We start from the raw sequence: 20,400 nt of genomic DNA, 5'->3' as shown, positions 1-20,400 counted from the left end.
TTTAATTTGAACTCCAGCTGGAAAAAAAAAAATCAACTGGCAAGTGCATGATGGGAAAGGCTGGCTGGGTGGCTATTTGTCTACAAAAGATCTGAGGCTTTTAGCTCAGAAAAAAGGAACCAAAAACACCCTCCCCAAACTCCCAATTCTGCCACAATAACAATAAAATTTACTCACAAAGCAAGCTAACTGGTGGATAACACAGCCCCCAAAGTGGATGGTTGACTTGAATTAGAAATCAGTGGCTCCTGGCCAGGATTAGACCCACAGAGGGGCCCCTGTGCACTCTGCCCTGGTTGATCCCATTTTGGAGCATTTCGTGTTCATTTCCTGGCCTGACATTTTAAGAAGAAGCTTCCTACACAGAGGAAGAAAAAGAGCTACCCCTGGTAGGGAGCCATCCAGTATAGGATGTTAATGCAAAGTTAATGCAGCATTCAAAGTAACATCAAGAGGGAAGGTGCCTCTTCAGCAATGGAGGAGATCAGAATTCAAGGGCCTTAGGAAGAGAACTTGTATTTCATTTAATTAAAATGAAATTGAATTGAAAAGGAGTAGATTGAATTACTTGGTCTTCATTGTCCTTGCCTAATTGATCCTGATTCCTATTTCCAAGGGAACATCTGGGGATTTCTCAGACTTGGCCCCCAGCCAGGATCTGTTCTGTAGAAGCTAATCATGTTGGGTGAGGTTCATGGAGAATGTGTGCACAGATGGTCAGAAAGTCCCAAGAGTGACTCCTCGGCTGTTGGGGCTCTGGGAAACATCATGAAAACTGTGGCATAGGATGGACCCTGAATGATTGACATACATCCCACTGCAGAGCCTTGGAACTCACTGGGAGCAGCAGTTTGGGATGAGGGGGGAAGGAAGAGGAATTAGAGGGAGCAAATTAACTGTGTCTGAAACTGCCCTACCCCTGAGAGACCAAGAAGTGGGCTGTGGCTTAAATTGGGGTGGGGGGAGAAGGGGCACTTGTAGCCACTATTTATTTCATACAATGAATCCTTCCTCGAGTTGTCAGAGTAATCTTATATTACAGATCTGATCCTGCTACTGCCTTGCTCCAAAGTCTTCAGTGGCTCCCTATTGCTCCCAGGATAAGATATATATTCCTTAGCTTTGCTGCCAGTTGATACCCCTCCTGACCATTGACCTCCCTCTCACCTGTCCAACCTGACTTCTTACTACCCCCATTCACACGTATTCTAGAAGCTCCTTGTACTGGGTAGTTCATCTCCTACCTACACACAATTTACTTGCCCAGACCTGAAATGCCTTCTTTCCGTATCTGTCATCCCATAATTCTTGTATTCTTTCAAGGCTCCAATCTGGAGCCCCTTTCTCTGGGAAACCCACTCCAATCTTTCCAGTAGTTGTTGGTGGACCATAGGTGACCCATCTCCCCGTCTCCTCTCTGTCTGTCAGCCTCTCCTTTGAACTTGGAACTGTACATTCAGATGGGATTTGCCAAGTTGAAAAACCATCACCTTCCTGAGCCAGGGCTGGAAGCAAAGTTTTTTGAGTCTGGGGCCAGGTCTATGCAAGCGCAGCCAGTTGGCGGAGGACTGTTGAATGTGGTTGGCCTGGTTTGGAGGGGCCAGCTAGTTTTCCTTTGCTGGGCATGTCATGATATTCAAATAGGCTGAAGATGAGTTGACAATTTATGGTTTGGGCTTAAGGAGCTTAAAAAAGGCAGCATCTGAGTCTAGAGGGCCTGGGTTCAAGTCTTGATTTTGACATGTATGGTCCATAGGTAACTCTAATTCCAAGTCCTAGAGGACTTTTGTGATGTATCAGCAGAGGGAGTTTTCCTTACCAGCAACTCTGGCCGCCATGTTGTTCCTGGAACAAGATGCTTCGTCCCCAGGCATGAGGCATTTTCAATAGCTTACCCCGAACCTGGAATTCTCTTCCTCCTCCTCTCTGTCTCCTGGCTTCCTTTAAGTTCCATCTAAAGCCCCACCTTCCCTGGGAAGCCTTTCCCAATCTCCCCTAAATCGAGTGCCTTCCTGCAGGAGATAATTTCCAGTTTATCCTACTGACAGCATTTTTGCTTGTGGTCATCTGTGTGTTATGAACTCACTCCCCCTTTTGTGGGTGAGATTCTCCGGGAGCAGGAACTGCCTTTTGCCTTTATATCAGAGATTGGTATACAGTAGGTGCTTACTAAATGGTTATTCATTGACAGGTGCTCCCTGTGTCAATGCAATCCCAGGTCTGGTCACAGACACCTCCACCTCTCCCAAGCAGTTTTACCAAAAAAACCAAACTGAATAACATACCAATAATCATTTACAATGAAAGCTCACTTCAACAGTCAAAGGACAATAACAGTGTCTCGGTAGGTCCCTCCCTGGATCCAGCCTTACCCAGAAGTTCCAAATCTCAGAGCTGGAAGGACTCGGGGTGGGGGTCATCTTGACTAGTGGTGTCCAAACTTTTTTGATCATGTACCTGAGTTCAAATCTAGCCTCAAACACTTCCTAGCTGTGGGATCTTGGGTAAATCACTTCAGCCAGTTTGCCTCAGTTTCCTCATCTATAAAATGAGCTGTAGAGGGAAATGGCTAACTAGTATCTTACCTAAGAAAACCCCAAATGGTGTCATAGAGAGTCAGAAAAACAACTGAGTGATAAAGAGGTGACAAGGGTCTGTGGCAGAATGGTGGCAGTGTCAGAGGAGAGAAGGGGGAACATTCAAGAGACCCAGCAGCAGCAGCAGATTGACCATGTTGGATGAGTGGGCATGAGAAGTCATGTGTAGCCAGGAGAATGGTTGGTACTGTTGACAGTAGTCAAGGAGAAGGTAAACTTGGGGAACAAGAGAATGATTATGAGGAGATCTTAGATGAACATCCCAGCCCCACCATGGTTCATCCTGTGTGGTCCGTCCCTGCACTGAACCAATCCCATGGAACCCTGCTGGAACCTGGAGATGATTTTGGATAAAAGATGGGTATCCTAGGGCAGGGAGGGAGGCATTGAACCCTCCTACTGATTTTTTTAAAGAAAGATTTTATTTATTTTGAATCTTACATTTTTCCCCTCATTCTTGCTTCTCTTCCCCCCACAGAAGGCATTCTGTTAGTCTTTCCATTGTTTCCATGGTACACATTGATCTCAGCTGAATGTGATGAGAGAGAAATCATATCCTTAAGGAAGAAAAATAAAGTGTACGAGAGCAAAAGTACATAATAAGATAATGTTTTTTTAAGTTAAAGGTAATAATCTTTGGTCTTTGTTAAAACTCCACCATTCTTTCTCTGGACACAGATGGTATTCTCCATTGCAGATACTCCAAAATTGTCCCTGATTGTTGCACCGATGGAATGAGCGAGTCCATCAAAGTTGACCATCACCCCCATGTTGCTGTTAGGGTGTACAGTGTTTCTCTGGGTCTGCTCATCTCACTCAGCATCAGTTCATGCAAATCCCTCCAGGCTTCCCTGAATTCCCATCCCTCCTGGTTTCTAATAGAACAATAGTGTTCCATGACATACATAGACCACAGTTTGCTAAGCTGTTCCCCAACTGAAGGACATTTACTTGATTTCCAATTCTTTGCCACCACAAACAGGGCTGCTGGGAATATTTTTGTACAAGTGATGTTTTTACCCTTTTTCATCATCTCTTTAGGGTTTAGACCCAGTAGTGGTATTACTGGATCAAAGGGTTCTCCTATTGATTTTAAGGGCCCTGATGGCTGATGCTTTGCCCTGAGAAAGGAGTTTAGGAATCAAGGGAGGGAGTGAGAGATGAGTATTGGGAGATGAGTGGAGACAGCTGCTTTAGAAACAAATGTTGTGATTGGCTATTGTAGGGAGAGTGAGATGTGACCTTTCTGATTGGTTGATCACCTGTCCCTTGGGGTGAGGCCATGAGCCATTATTTTAGAGACCACTGGTCTAAGACCACTTGATCCTTGAATAAGCATCCCTTGGACAACATCATCATAATTTGCTTACTAGTAATTCTTTGAAACTTGCTTGCTTCTTTCCTTATATAACCCTATGGCAAGTAGTTCAGACAAAAATGAAAATACTTGCCCTCAGGGAGCTTCCATTTGGTCAGGGAAGACACACATTATAAAGTATAACATGTATGTATTATATATGCATAAATCTATATCACATATATGTTCTGGCCCTCCCCCTTATTGTCACTTCTCAGGGTTCCAGATAGAGTCCCCTGACTCCCCCAGACATACATAAAATGGAGACAACCCAGACTCCCTTAGACTTTTGAAAAGATGAGGAAAACTCTGGCTTAGCAGCAATGGCTTTGTTAGCCAAATGGAACCAGTTGCAGAATGTCTATACCTGCAATAACTCTCCAGAGGACTTCCCCAACAATTTCCCCAGGAGCCACCTCCCCGGAGAGATAGCATAGAGCATCTCATCCTGAGAGAGGCAATGCCCTAGAGGCTTCCCATGGGCCAGACCTTGCTACACAGTTGTACCAAACAGACATAAAACAAATGTCCTGAGAGGAACATCCTACACTTATTGTTGAGTGACTGACTAGTGACTATCTAACCACTAATTGGATCCCTTCAATTATGAGGAGCTCACTACCTCCCTAGACATCCCATTTTACTTTCAGTTAGTTTTCATTCTTGGGAAGTTTCTTTTTTCTTCTTTATTTAGAAACTCTGTCTCCCTCCTCAGCATACCCCCTTATGACTGAGTTCTGACCTAGAAAGGCTCACCTGTCCTGCACCTGTCAGTCCTTTAAAAACTTGAAAATAGTTGTCAGTACTCGGTAGCTTATGAGTGACGCTATCATACTTGAATTCTTTTCTCTTGTCCATTAAAAAAAATTCCTTAGAGATCTAATTATTAATGGTGGCATAGTACAGAAAGGCATTGCTTCGTGATGGATAGAATGCTGGAATGGGAGGAAGTCTTGGATTCGAATCCTTTTAGCTGAATGATCCTGGTAAAATCACTTCTCATCTCTCTGGATCTCAGTTTCCTCAGCTGTAAAATGAGGGCATGACTTTTATGACTTCCAGATGGACTGACCTTTATGGCCAGGGATTATATGGGAACACAACCCCAGGGTTGTAAATCAGCATATCCTGATGATGTTCAATATTTCTGCTTTGTTCTTGCAGCCTCCCCATTCCTACTCTTCGCCAACCGCCGGGATGTGAGGGTGGTGGACGCCGGAGGAGCCAAGTTGGAATCCAGCATCGTGGTGAGTGGCCTGGAGGATGCAGCGGCTGTGGACTTCCAGTACTCCCAGGGTGTCATTTACTGGACGGATGTGAGTGAAGAAGCCATCAAGCAAACGTACTTTAATCAGTCGGGGAGTGCGGTGCAGAACGTCATCATCTCTGGCCTGGTGTCCCCCGATGGCTTGGCATGTGATTGGATCGGGAAGAAGCTCTACTGGACAGACTCAGAGACCAATAGAATCGAGGTGGCCAACCTCAACGGAACCTCGAGAAAAGTCCTTTTCTGGCAAGATCTGGACCAGCCGCGGGCCATCGCTTTGGACCCTGCTCACGGGTAATTAATATTCCTGTTTTCTTATGGTCACAAGTCCGTTGGTCTTAGGAAGGCTGAGGAGGGAGGAAGGCTTGCCTGGCTTCCCCTGTGTCAGCACAAGGGCCAGGCTTTCTTCTCTCTAGAATGGTCTTGTTTCTCAGGCCATTGCACATTCAAACATGCCAGTTGCTACCAGTGGTGTGCTTCTCTGTATTGTGTACAATGGATGGACTTGAAATCCAGGTTCTTTGAAAGGACATGGGTATTTCTTGTAAAAAAGAAGACTTTGACTCGATGTTCTCTGTATTACTGGGGCAGATGGAAAATGGGTAGAAATGTTCATTTTGTTGGATGGCATATTTCAACCTGTGACTTCATTACTGATGGGACCTCCCAGTGTGGAAACTTCTTTCACTAAAGTAGATTGGCAACTCTCCTGTAACATGATCTTCAGGTGTTGGCTGAGGTTTTAACTAACTTGCCAAGGGTCACAGTCTTTATGTATCCGAAATGGAACTTGCACTTTGGTCTTCCTGACTGACTTCAAGTATTATTTAAGAACTGAGATTTTAAGTGACTTACCCATGGTCATATAGCTGGTGATGTCAGTAATATTAAATAGTTAACATAAATGAATAGCTCCCTTGCCCAGAGCTCACACCTCTAAAATCTTCATAACATCTCTGTGGGGAAAGAGAAGTCCCAGAGTCATTGATTTGGAACTTTAAGGGACTTCGGAAATGAGGAGGTATTGTCCCCATTTTACAGGTGGGACAACTGAGGGTTAAAGAAGTGAAATGACTGGCCCATAGTCATCCTAGGAAATGTCATTTTGGGACCCTACTTTGAGACCAGGAACACTCTTGCCCCTACACCATCTTCTCATCTGGTGTAAGGGTTTGAATGGGGAAATTCACAGAAGATGAATTTCTTAGACCAGAAGAGAAACACCCTGGTCTTTAGAAGAGAAAATCCTGGGGGCTCCTGGGAAGAACCACCCTCAATTCATAGCTATTTCCCATGTATGAGCTATGTACCAGTTATCAGTGCTAGGCTTGGGGTCACAAACCCTATCCAAATCTTAAAGCTCTTATGGACCATCTAGGTGGCACAATTCATTCATGGAGTGGCAGGGTTAGAGTGAAGAAGACCCAACTTCAAATCCAGCTTCTGATTCTTAATAGCTTAATTGTGACCCTGAACAAGTCACTTAACCTGTTTGCCACAGTTTTTTCATCCTTAAAAAGTGGCTTAATGATAGCACCTACCTCCCAGGTCTAGGGGGATCATATGAGATAATAATTGTAAAGTGTTTCCTGCTACATAGGAAAGGCTAGATAAATGTTGGCTATTATTAATATTCTGATCTCTAGAAAAGTACTAGCTAGGCAAGTTAGATGCTGATAGTCCCATTTTCCAGGTGGGAAACCCATGTCCTTTTCAGATGTGAATAAGCAGCCCAGGTTGAACCATTAGACTCCACAAATAGGAGACATTTGAGGTGAAGCTATGACATTAGGTCCAGTTTGAGTCAACAAATACATAGCATCTACCATGTGCCAAATGTAGGCCCAGATTCTACCACTTGCCTGTTTTTACCTGTTTGGCCTCAGTTTCCTCAGCTGTCGGGTCAGAGAGTTGGACTTGCTGCATAGTTCCCTCAAGCCTGGTGGGATCCTATACTCCCTTCACCTTTCTGGGCTCATAGTTAGAGGCAGTGGAGCATAGTGGGTAGAATACTGAACTTAGAGCTGCAAGCCCTGGGTTTATATCCTGCTCTGATTCTGAGACTTTGTGATCCTGAGCAAGTCCTCATGCCCCCCCTTTTTTTTTTAGTTTTTTTCAAGGTAACGGGGTTAAGTGACTTGCCCAAGGCCACACAGCTAGGTCATTATTAAGTGTCTGAGGCCAGATTTGAACTCAGGTACTCCTGACTCTAGGGCCAGTGCTCTATCCACTGCGCCACCTAGCCACCCCTCCTCATCCCTTCTTGAACCCTTTGGTAACTCCCTAGGACTTTCTTCACTGTGATGGTAGAAACAACTCCCAAGACCAGGAGGTTCTCCATGTTGATGAAATCACAGGTCTCTCGTGGGAGTCACCAAGCTGAGTGTTTCTGGTGCCAGCCTTAAAGGGGTTGGCCCTTTTTTTTGGGGGGGGGTCACCAGGGCCTACTCTATTGGAGCTGTGGTCCCTGAGGGAAGGACCTTCATTTGATCATCTGGGAGTGAATGCAGAGGCAGAGTTCCATTGAGACCGATGGCAGTCACATCCTCTAGGAAGAGTAGTCATGGCTCAGGTCTGACGCTAGAGGTGCCCCTGCCAAAGTCACCTGCCTGGTGATTAGCCAGGGCTTAGTACAATTATAGTCTTTGGTTGCTGTGCCTGTGCCTAGGAGGCAGGATGTCGAAGTCTGTCAGCCCAATAAAATAAGTGTTTGGCCTCCCAAGGGAACTACTTTTGAAGGTTGCATGAGTCCCAGTTACTGTGTGTAGTTTACTTTCTACTCTGCTCTATAATTGGTGAGCAATTGGGAGCTCCTAGAACCAAAACTGGATCTTCATTGTCTTTGTTCAGCCTTCACCCTTCCCTAGCCTGCAGCAGTCTTCCCTTTTGAGTCAAATGCAATGATTATAATGATGAGAGGCAGGATGGGCTGGTGGAGAATTCAGCAAAGCCTGGATTCAGGTGCTTCCTTTGACATGTGGGCAGGTTACAACATTTCTGTCCTAAAAATACTGTTGTAAATGAAGATGGACTCCTAGAAGGCCATTGATACATCCTCTTCATTTTTATTTTATTTTATTTTATTTTACTTTTTGGTTTTGTGAGACAGCGGGGTTAAGTGACTTACCCAAGGTCACACAGTTAGTATCTAGAGTCTGAAGCCAGATTTGATCTTATGACCTTCTGACTCCAGGGATGGTGCTCTATCTATTGTGCCAATTAGCTGCTTCCTTCCTCTTTATTCATGCAGAGGCTTAAAGAGATTGAGTGGATTGCCCAAAGTTCCACAAGCAGTAAATGACAGAGCTTGGATAAAAATTTAGTCCCCACTCTGCAGGAATATCTTTCCTTCCTACTGTCCCATACAACTTCCTCAACTTTCTTTTTCTTTTTCTTTTTTGCAAGGCAAATGGGGTTAAATGGCTTGCCCAAGGCCACACAGCTAGGTAATTATTAAGTGTTTGAGACCAGATTTGAACCAGGTACTCCTGACTCCAGGGCTGGTGCTCTATCCACTGTGCAACCTAGCCACCCCCCTTCCTCAACTTTCAAATGAAAATAATTGATAATGAGAATGATGGGGATGATGATGATGATGATGAGAAGGAGGAGGAGGATGCTAAGCAGACTTTTCAGACATTAACTCATTGGAGCCTCCAGTAATTCTGTGAGGTAGGCAAGGTTATTATTCCTATTCTCCTGGTGAAGAAATTGAGACTTAGCCAAGGTCAAATAACTAGTAAGTACTAGAGGTGGATCTTCAATCCAAGTCTTCCTGACTCCAAACTGAGCATTCTATCCACAAAACCATGAGAGCACCTGTAAAGTTATGTAAGTACATAATACTTTAGTGTTATGTATGTAATTACTTTTATGTAGCCCAATTCTTCCCAGGCTCTCTTTCTCACCCCACCTGGGTCAGGATGATTCCCCAGGATAGTAATCAGGAGGTAATAACTCCATTCTCTCAGGGTCCTAGTGATGAGAGGAAAACATTTCTAATACTTAACACTGTAACTTCCAAGAGCTCACCAGTATGCTTCCCACTTATATGGATCACTCAGAGACTCTTAAATATGAAACATTTACCATAAGGGAAATCAAAAGTAAGCAGAAGGCAAAAACTGAGATGGGAAAAGTATGACATCAACTCTTAAACTTCAGTTATCCTCTCTCTCCAAACATAGTGTCCATGGGGGAAGTGGACACACACAGGCAAGAGGTAAATGAATAGGGAAACACATGTTCCTGAGGCAACTGATGACTCTAGATCTGTGGCTTGGATATCCTCCATCTCTCTAGGGAGCCATCTGTACCATTAGTGACTTGTTGGGATGTTCGTCTCTTTTAGCACACAGCCACTCTTGGGAGTACACGAAGTATTGTGCTTTTTTTTTTTTTTTTTTTTTAGGTTTTTGCAAAGCAAAGGGGGTTAAGTAGCTTGCGGAAGACCACACAGCTAGGTAATTATTAAGTGTCTGAAGCCACATTTGAGTATTATGCTTTTTTAAAAAAAATTATTTATTTTGAACTTTACAATTTTCCCCCTAATCTTGCTTCCCTCCCTCCACCTCCAAAAGAAGGCAGTCTGTTAGTCTTTACATTGTTTCCATGGTAGTATTATGCTTTTTCAGTGATAGGGAGTTCTCTTAAATTTGAAGACTGCCAATTTTCTCAGATCTGTCCTAGGCCTCTCAGAACTTCTCCCTCTCAACCAAATAGTAGAATTTTGTGCCTTTTCTGTTCAGCTCTCTGCAAAACCTCTGCTGCAATCAGCACAACTCTAAGCAGAGCCAAGCCTGATTCTCCTTCTCTGTTTCTCCTCAAATCACAGAGGATTATAAAGTACAGAAAAAACAAACCCTCGAGAGCTTTTTTTTCCTCTCTGCTTATAGAAGGTTTCAGAGAGTGAGACTACTTTTTTCTAGTCAATCAGCTATCGGTAAAGCAATACTTCTCTTCCCATCCACATGGTTCCCAGGAAAACATCTGTGGATCCTGCCTGTCAGTCTTTAGGGGGTCAAACAGATCTCATTGAATCCTTTTTATGTGATTAATCTTTCATATATAAATATATTTATATGTATGACTAGACTTTTATACATATAGATTTAGATTATCTATCTATATCTATCTATAGCTCTATCTGTCTGTCTATCTATCTATCTATCTATCTATCGAGAAACTGCTAGCATGTTTTACTTTTCTCCAGGCTCAACATTCTCAGTTTTTTTTTGTCTTAATTGTGGTATGGCATGAAAGGTAGACACACCATTCTTATAATCAGAAAATTTCCTGAGCAATGTACCCTTACTTTGTGTTGTGAGAGAAACATAGTTATGGTTTGGGTTTTCTGGGAGAATTAAAGCAGCCAAGCCTCCAGAAATAACCGCTAGACATTAGAATGGTTAAAGGAGAATTTGAGGACAACTCCTGAAATCCTGGTACTCCTGCTTGTGATTACAGAGTCCATTTCCTTCCCCTGGTGCTTTTTAAATCATAACTAACGGACTGTCTGAAGCTGCATTTTCCTGAGTCCTCAGGAGATAGAAATATTTCCCCAGGGAAACCAGTCTTTAGGGTTTCTTTTCAAGATCTCTTACAGAAGTCATGAAGTTGGCTACTTAAAAAAAAAAAAGGTTTTTTTACATTTTTATGATGATTTTTGTATCATCTTCCTTTCCAAATATATCCCTCCTTCCTCTCCTATCCACATATAAAAGCAGATCAGCAAAACTAACCAAACATATTAATTGTCTATATAGGCACTATTCCACACCCACAGTCCCCTACCTTGGTAGTAGGGAAAGGAGAGATGTACATTTTCTCAGCTAAGTTTATTTGGAGATAGGAAAAGACAAGAGTATAAGGGCTTTGTGGTAGCCACTTAAACATAGGATTCTCACCACTTGAACATCCTGGTACTGCCTACTACAACGGTGTAATTTACTGGTTTCTGATGTGAGTGGGGAACATCATTTAGTTCACTACCTCTCAAGTCTTGCTTTAGGACATTATGACTCCATTTTGCCTCATCAAGCCCTTAGAAGGACTGTATGTGTGGTAGAAGGGGATCAGAGGAGTATTATTGAATAGGAATGACATGGTTTGACTCATTTCCTCTATATTTCAAAGTTTTTCTGAGACCAGAATAGTCCAGGAGTATGTATTGCTCCAGACCCAGGTAAATGAATGAAAATCTTGTAGACTTATATCATCTTTTCCCTATGAAATAAAAAATTTCCAAACCTCTAACAGCAGCTCCAGATACCTATCAGTGATTCTTGTGGCCTGCTTAAGGTCCTCTTACCTTGTTTTTATCTTTGGGGAATAGAGGCAATATCACTTTTAAGACTAATCCTTTTACGTTTGTGTGGTGTATCACTGCCCTTTAAATTTTGACTAGGGATGATTCTTTTCAAGCCGTTTGGGGTTAATTTTTAAAATATGAGTCATGGACTTCTGAAGTCCGACATCTCAAAGGTTGCCTTTGCAGTGTTGACAAATGATTTGTACCTCTGAGATTTGAGAAATTTTATCTGGCCTTTCTTGGCGGCAACTTCAATCCTCATAGCTGTGGCGCCATGGGGGAAGGAACTTTTGACTTCAAATTCCGATACTGTTTTCAATGATTTTTCTACTTTGAAATTTTGGGGATACTTGGAATGCTTGGAAAAATGTTTGTTTCTCCTTTCTGAATTCAAATTGCTTCTAAAAATCTTCTGATTGTATTTAAATCATGTCGGGTCTTGGTTGATACAATGAAGAGAGCATGGGATTTGGAATCAGAGGCAGGACCTGGGTTCAAACACTGGTTGCCCTGTTACCTCTGTGATTATGGACAAGTCTCTCCCTTTCTCTGGTTTACATTTTTCCCAACTGGAAAATGACGAGGTTGGATGCAGTGGTTTCCAAGGACCTTCCAGCCCTTCGTGGATGATCCCAGGATCTGAATTTGGTCAGGATCGTTGAATATCTATTTGGCCCCAAGGCCATTCAATCCTTGTCTTAGTAGGCAGGCAATGATTAATTTTACATGTTGAAATAGGTCTCTAAGCACTTATTAGAAGGAAGTGCTATTGATTGAATTAAGTTAATGAAGCACCATTAAGCTGTCCAAAGCATTCTCCCAAAGTCTTCTTTGTAAGGGAAAGGGGAGTGTAACTGTCATTCTCATTTTAATAGATGGTTTTCCCAGTCTCCATCATCTACTTCTCTGTCCTGCCCTCTGGGGCCTAGCAGAGCCAAGTTATCCAGGGATCTGTGATAATCTTTAGTAGTGCCTCAGGATATGGTTTTCCTATGACAAGGTCCAATGAGGTGGCCTCTTTCTCTTTTACTGCAAAAAATCTGAAGGTGACAGATTGTTTAAATTAAAAGTAAATTTATTAAATTCTTTTGTTTTAAAATAGTTGTATGACCTTGGACAAATGGTTTCTTTTCTGAGCACCTCAGTTTCCTCCTTTGTATAACAAAGAAGTTGGACTAGTTCAATCCCTGGGATCCATGAATCAGACTGTGGTTGGCATGGTCAGGGGTGGAGTAAGGATGAGAGGAGAGGTCAGGGTTCCCCTGCCCCAACAAATTATTCTCTTGCCTAGCCCCTGCCCCCTCTCCTCACTTTTCTCTTTTCTCTCTGAAATGTGGCTTGGTCTTGTTTGAGTCTTCCATTCAAAAAAATGCCCATTCACGGGGAATTTCTTTGGGGAGCTTAAGAAAAGACCAGGGCCTTGGGATGGAATAATCCTCACAATAATATACAACTTGTATTTGCAAAGCATTTACAAAGATTGGCTCATTTGAGCCATTCAGCAGCCTTGTGAGCTAGAAATGATTATTATTATTTTCTTTTTTACAATTTATAGATGAGGAAATTGAGGCAATGGAAGTTAAATGACTCTCTTAACATCACACAACTATGAGTGCACATTCAATTTCTCCATTCAGTTAACCCGAAAGATCCTTTCTTCCTTATCATTTGACCCGTAGGGTCACAGGACTTCAGCATAATCTGATACTACATGAGAAATCAGACCTTGCCTCTATGGGCACCCCCTATCCTGACCCACAAATCTCAGCCCGCCTCCCCACTGCCCCTCAGATCTGAACAGAGATTGCCACCACTCCTATCTCTGGTCCTTCTCCACCCACCATGGTGACTTACAGAACTTCCCTACTGGCCTGCTCTTGGGAAGGGGCTGGGAGTGGAACTTGGGGCTGGGACAGGCATCTGTCCCATCTCAGCCCCTGCCTCAACCTCCTCACAGGGACTGCGGGGAAAGAGAGGGGGCAGAACAGGAGAGCACCATGCAACTTCCTCTTTCCATTCTTCTCTCTTGTTGTCAAGGATGCCGTCGTTCTTCTAAGCAGTTAAGTCACCCCCCCCCCCCCATCCCTGCTCTACCAATTGTTAGAAAATCTTGTGGCTTCTCCTTCCTCTGCCACTCTAAAATCCACCCTCTTCTCTTTGGCTTCTGTATGTCACTAGATGAGAGTCAGGAAGTGCAGAAATCAAATCCTCCCTACCTCAGACACTTCCAGGCTGTGTGACCTTGGGCTCATCACTTAGCCTTTGTTTGCCTCAGTTTCTTCATCTATAAAACAGGATAGGAGCACCTCCCTCTCAGGGTTTTTCTGAATGTAAATTGAGATATTTGTAAAGTATTTGACAAAACTTAAGATACTTTATAAAGCATCTTCTTGTTGTTGTAGTTGTTACTCAGGAGGGAGGAAGGCACCCAAGTGGTCCCTGGGGAAAGTTGAGGATAACTCACCCTTGCCTTAAGGACAGCACCCTAAACTCCACGAAGGCATCAGTTTGGGCCCTGACTTCTATTTGAAACTTCCCAGGATCCCTCTAGTTTAAGGATGCCTTTTCTGATCTGTGATGAACATTCTGCTCCTTCCTAAGCAGAATCTCAGTTTCTTGAAGGCAAGAAGGGTCTCACTTTTATCCCACTGGTTTACAGGGCGGCTCCTCATGGATGCCTGTTGCCTATAAATGTGGGTTCTGGCTCAGTATCCTTGCAGCCTTGGCAGAGAACAGTGTTCTCCAAGCCAACATTAGGGAGAGTTGGAACTCAGATGTAGCCTCCTCCTCCAGCCTCCAAGCCTGCCTCACGGAGGGTGCCCGTCCACGGAAGGGCTGATGTTTGTCCTTTGTTCTTGAAGACGACCATGGATGGCATCGAGGTGGTGATGCCGTGACAGGCGAGCGAATTAGAGTTGAGTGAGGGGGACTGCAATATTACCGGCCTCATTTTCTCCTCAAGAGCACTCTGAGTCCAGTGGCCAGATATGGGTAAAGATGGCTCTGGATGCAGTGGGAGACCTTGGCCTTTTAAAAACTAGGCCTTCCCAGGTAAGGCAACACCTACTCAGGTTAGGTAAAAGAGAGAGGTTATATAAGAAAGAACTGAGGAGAAGAGGCCCCGAATGGTGACTCCCCCCCCCCCCAAAAAAAGAAAAATTCAGCTGGCTAAGTCCCTCAGAATCTCTCCAAGATGGAGAAGAACCTCTTCTATGAAGACCCTTAGGGTTTCAGGCCAAAACAGATAGTTGCTATTTACATTCACTCTGAACCAAACAGGACCCAAACAGTGACCAAGTGGACTTAGTCTGACACAAAGTTTAAGTCTCCCCTAGCCTGTGAGCTCAACAAGGGAAGGGGCCAGGTCTGGGTTACACTGGCCTCTTCCCCCTCTGCCTGGTCCAATACTTTGAAGCTAGTGGTGGGCATTTAATAAATCTCTGTTCCTCTTTCCAGAAGGCGGGGTGTGGTCCGCAAGCCAGCTGTCCACAGGAGGGGAGCGCCTCGGTTGGGCCTCCCTGGAGCTGTGGCCCTGGGACAGGGTAGGGGGCAGGGAGGCCTCCTTCTCACCCATGACAGAGAATACCCAAGATCTTATTAAAATGGGAAAGTGGTCTTTTGCCATTATGCCTTCACACATGGAGAAGTTTCCGAGCCTTCTGCCAAAGCAAATACATTAGAGCCTCTTTGCTGCAATGTTCTCTGTCCCTTCCCAAGACCCGGTAAGAGCTGAGGCAGACTTTGGACGTGGCTGTCCCTGGGGTAGAGGGAGATTTCAGGGCAGAAATTCCCTCTTTCTTGAAAACAATAAAGAAGTTCCTCTTCCCCATCCCTTCTGTTTCCCCTTCACTCTCTCCCCCTTCACCCGCAGCCTTGGCCCATTGTCCCTGAGCTGTCAGGGGGTCATTCTGGATTGGTAAGATAAAACATTTGTGCTGGAGGGCCCCAGTGAGAAGAAAAACATGTCCTGATTTCTGAAAATCTAAGCCTGACCCATGTTTGGTTTCCTCTCTTTGGCAATTTCCTTCCCTCCTGCATTTTTGCTGCAGTTATAGGAGTGCAGGGGGAGGGGAGGGATCCCAGATCATCAAGATGGAGCTGGAATTCCCTTAAAGATCATCCAGTCTGGTCTTCCCATTTTACAGATGAGGATACTGAGGCTCAGAGCTGACATGACTTGCCCAGAGAAGGCTTATTTTGAACTACTCGGTGATGCCTTCCAAGTGGGAGTCTCTCTCTTGCTCCCTGTCCATTAGCAAACATCTGCTGAGCCCCCATGGGTGCTGAGAATTCAGATGACACCCTGGAGTTGGAAGTCTCATTGAGCCTAAGGAAGATACAGTAAATGATCCTGGGCAGTCTGGGTGAAAGCAGTCCTTGGGCTCTGAGCTCTGGGGAGGATGCCAACCCTATGTCCTGGGAGGAGCTCTCTGGGCTCACAAGATCACATAGTTAGAACTGGAAGGAACCTTGTGTTGTTGTTTAGTGTTGGCTGACCCACTGGAGTGGTTTGCCCTTTGATCCAGTTTATTTTATAGATGAGGAAACTGAGGCAAACAGGGATCAGTGATTTGCCCAGGATCACACAGCTAGTAAGTGTCTGAGGTTAGATTTGACTACAGGTCCAGGTCCAAATCCACTGAGTCACCTAGTGCCCTGCAAGAGACTTTAGTGACTATGTAATCCAATTTCTTTCATTTTATTTATTTTTAAAAATAACTTTTATGAATAGATTTTGTTTTAACATCTCAGTCCTTTTTTTGAAAATACACACCACCCCCTCCCCATCTCACAATCTCTCCAGAGAAGCCTCCCCTAGTATCAGTGAAAAACAGTCTAGTAAAACCACGAGATGTAGTCACCTCTCCTACCTGGGAAGATGACCACCAGCCACCAGAAATCCCCCACCTCACTGAGAGTCAAGGAAAGTGGTTATACGTTTTGTTTTTTTTCCCGGCTCTCTGGGCTCCTTGAAGTTTTTTTTTTTTCTCTGCATTTACATCAATGTCATTATATACATCGGTTTTTTCCTTGGTTCACTTATTTCTTTCTGCATCAGTTCATCTTGCTCTTCTCATGATTCTCTGATTTCATTTCTTCTCCCTTAATTTTAGATACAGAAACTGAAGCTCAGATTGATTAGGCCCTAAATCTGTTGACCAGGAATGTGCTCAATGTAGGCATACCTCAGAGATATTGAAGGTTTGATTTTCAATAAAGAAAATAATGCAATAAGAAAATCATAAGACTTTCCAGTTTCCCAGTACATATAAATGTCATGTTTACACTCTACTGTAGTCTATCAGTGTGCAATAGTATCATACATCCCTCAATTAAAAAAATTATTTCTAAAATTTATTTCTAAAAAAAATACTTGCCATCATCCAAACTTCAGTGAATCACAATCTTTTTTGCTGGTGTGCCTTGATGTTGACACTTCTGACTGATCAGGGTGCTGGTGGCAGAAGGTTGGGGTGACGGTGGCAATTTCTACAAATAAGACAACAATGATGTTTGCCACATTGATTTCATGAAAGATTTCTCTGTAGCTTGGGATGCTGTTTGATAGCAATTTATCCCATGTAGAATTTCTTTTAAAATTGGAGCCACTTCTCTCAAACCTGGCCCTTGTTTTATCAACTAAGTATATGTGATATTTTTGATATTGTTCTGTCTCAGGGAATAAGGAGGCCTGAGAAAAGGGAGAGAGAAGGGGAACTACTAGTTCCAAACAGTCACAGCACAAATAACATCAAAGATCACTAATTAGCATACTAGATAAAATAAGTAATAAAAAAGTTGGAAATATTGTGAAAGTTACCAAAATATGACACAGGGACATGATGTGAGAACATGCTGTTATGAAAAGGGTGCTGATAGATTTCTTCGATGTAGTGTTGCTAGAAACTTGAATTTGTATGAACTCCCCACCAAAAAAAGAAAAAAATTAGTGAACAGTGCAACAAAGGAAAGCATAACAAAGTGGACTGTGCCTCTATTGCCTTTAATTCTATTCCATTAGCCTCTGCCTTTAAATGGATGTGAGAATGGAGTCAGAAAGGTCTGGATTTGAATCCTCCCTCTGAGATGTTCTCACTAAGGGACCCTGGGCAAGTCATTTTATTTCCCAGTAGCTTAGTTTCTTCCTCTGTAAAATGGGGACACGGCACTTACCTTAAAGAGGCTTCACTGAGATGGAAGGAAGATCCTTTGCCAACTTTGTGCCTCTCTAGAGATGTCTACTGTTATTATGAGTGAGTTGTGAGTAATGTGTCCCCATCAGTGTGGTTCCATTTGCCCTACCTCTTATTTAGCATAGGGGAGGGTTCGCCTTTTCCTCTGTATGGCTAAACATCAGTTGTAGGAAATGGGAGTTCTTAATCTAGGGGAAAAGAAGGCTGAGGCAGTGAGGAGGGCATGAGAACTCTCCCCAAGTGTGTGAAGGATTGTCACATAGAAGAGGGATTCTATTGTTTTCTGCTTGATCCCCAAGAACAATGGGTTGGAAGAGGCATCAGGAAACCATTCTCAGCAATGAAGTGTCCCAGAGGGAATGACCTTCCTGGAGCAGTGATGGATTTTCAATCAAGATGGGAAGATCCCTTGTTGGGATGTCCTGGAGGACATACTTTGTCAGGTATAGGTTGACTGTAGTGGCCTCAGAGCTCTGGAATTCTGTATGGACCTGAGGATGTGACAGGTCTGAAGGAGCACTAGATTTGGAATTTGCCTCAGTGGGGGTTGATTCTACTGTTGCTGCTGATCATTATTGTGACTTTGGACAAATTCGGCCTTGTTCTGCCTCAGTTTCCTTATCTATGACATGAGAATATTGGCTCACATGGCCTCTTCCTTCTGTGAGGGTGTCAGAGGAGGCTCCATCTAGCTCTGAGTTGCCAAGAACTTGTCATCTCTAAGAAGTCCGCTGTCCATCATTTATTAAGTAGCTGCTATGTTACAGGTTCCGATTGTCCAGATACAAAAACAAAACAATCTTTGACCTCAGAGAGCTTACATTCTATGCCATACATCTAAGGAGATACAAGCTACATACAAATGAATAGAGGTTAGCTCAAGGGAAGCCACAGTCCCCTGGAGACCCCTCTCCCGGATTGCTTCTGGTTACCACAGATGCATTTCATCACGATGAGTGGCAATCCCCCAAGCCACCTCCCATCCCCCCCTCCCCCCTCCCCAGTATTGGGAAGCTTCACGAAGGCTTTGTAGGCTGCCTGTCTCCCTCTCCCTCCTTCCCTCCCTTCTTTAGTTGAGAGGAATGGAAGATAGTCCTGACTCTTGGGGGCAGGTGGATTCTGGGGTCCTTTCCCCAAGTTGACTTAGAAACTGCTGACTTTCCTTCCTCCAGCTCCTGGGGCACCCCAACAGGGCTGAAGGGCTCTGGAGGCTTCTTCTAGGCCAGAGTTCGCTTTGCACACTCCTCACCAACCAGAGCCTGGGTCGTGGCCAGGACCTGGCTTGGTCCTGAGCAGAGCTGGGGGTGCTCCCAGGTTCAAATTAACAACAGGGTGAAACCCAAGCCTCTCTTCCCAGCTCCAAATGTCAAGGCCCCAAAATAACTCCAGACCTGGGCAGTGCCCGATGTGCCAGCCTGCTCCCTCCAGGAAGGCTGTCTTCGGAAGTCGACCTTCCTCCATGCCATCTGCCTGGGCCGGCCCACTCTGCCGGGTGGATGGGTCCCCAAGTCGCCGTCCTGCCGGGTTCTGAGGCTCCCGCCGAAGGGAACCCACAGGCATCTGTTATGCAACAGGGGCCAAAGGAATGTGAGTCATGCCGGAGCCAGCGTCCAGAGAGCTGCATTTTTCTGGTCTTGGGCTCATCTTGAGCGTTCCTGTTCCTGCCCTCCGATTAGGCCCCTTGTCTAAACTGCCTCCCAGCTTCCCATCCAGTCGTCCTGGGGAAGGGGAAGCAGGCTTGGTGGGCATCCCCCTCAACTCCCCCTCTTTTTTCCCATCAGCCCCTCCAGGGTGGGAGAGGAGTAGAGGTCTCCACTTTGGAGACAAAGGCCTGGAGACCCTCTCAAGCCCACCCAGTCCAACCTTTTCATTTTGTATATCAAGAAAGGAAGGCCCAGAGAGGGAAGGAGCTTGCCTGAGGTCAACTACTCTTGTACCCCAATGTCCTAACAGGAAGTCTAACATTTGCCACTTCTCTTTTGCTTGGGTACTAAGACCATCACAGCTAGAGAGGCCAGGGGTACGCTGATAAGGCATCTCCTTCAGGACTAGAACAATCCCAAAGGGGAGTCAGCCAACAAGGACTTGGGAAGCACCTACTGTGTGTCGGTGAGGCATCCAACCCAGTCCTGGTCCTCCAGGAGTTCACCATCTAATGTAGATGTGTGGATGCCCTGGACAGCCACTTGCTCTGGGGGTGACCCCATCAGGAGCCAGTTCTTCCTTTGCTCCCCCAGCTTCTTGCTTTGTTTTCCTGGGGACTCTTCCCTGTTTGAGAGAGGGCCCAGGGACAGTGGGAAGAGCCAGAGGGCAGGGGCCTCAAACAGACCTCCCATACAGATTCAGACCTGTCGCTTAATTCCCCAGAGTCTCAATGTCCTCTGTAAAATGATGGGGTGGGCCTGGAGAGCATCTGGGGGTCCTGCCAGTCCTAGTTGGAGAGTCTCCCTGGGTCTTCATTCCAGCATCATTCTCTGGGGTGGCACAAGGGGCAGGAAAATCTGAGTTTAAATCTAGTTCCCAGGTGTGTCCTCATTCTGTAATCCTGGGTAAGTCAATTGACTTCTGCCTGCCTCAGTTTCCTCAACTGTAAAATGGAAGTCATTATAGTACCTCCCTCACAGGGCTCAAGTTATGAGATTCAAGTCTGTCAAGTACAGTGTCTGGCTCATAGT

General features: G+C 44.6%; 1 protein-coding gene across 1 annotated transcript in view; it reads left to right on the top strand.

The window, feature by feature from the left end:
• LRP5 (LDL receptor related protein 5) overlaps positions 1-20,400 on the top strand; it is a 150,760-nt gene that overhangs the window by 39,878 nt on the left and 90,482 nt on the right. Inside the window, exon 2 of the mRNA XM_074230900.1 lies at positions 5,119-5,515. Within this exon, the coding sequence (XP_074087001.1) occupies positions 5,119-5,515 (397 nt within the window). The remainder of the gene's footprint in view (positions 1-5,118; positions 5,516-20,400) is intronic.

This window comes from Macrotis lagotis, chromosome 3 (genome assembly GCF_037893015.1).
Source record: "Macrotis lagotis isolate mMagLag1 chromosome 3, bilby.v1.9.chrom.fasta, whole genome shotgun sequence".
NCBI classification, from domain to species: Eukaryota; Metazoa; Chordata; class Mammalia; order Peramelemorphia; family Peramelidae; genus Macrotis; species Macrotis lagotis.
The sequence above is the reverse complement of the archived record's forward strand: the minus strand, read 5'-3'. Positions and strand labels throughout refer to the sequence as shown.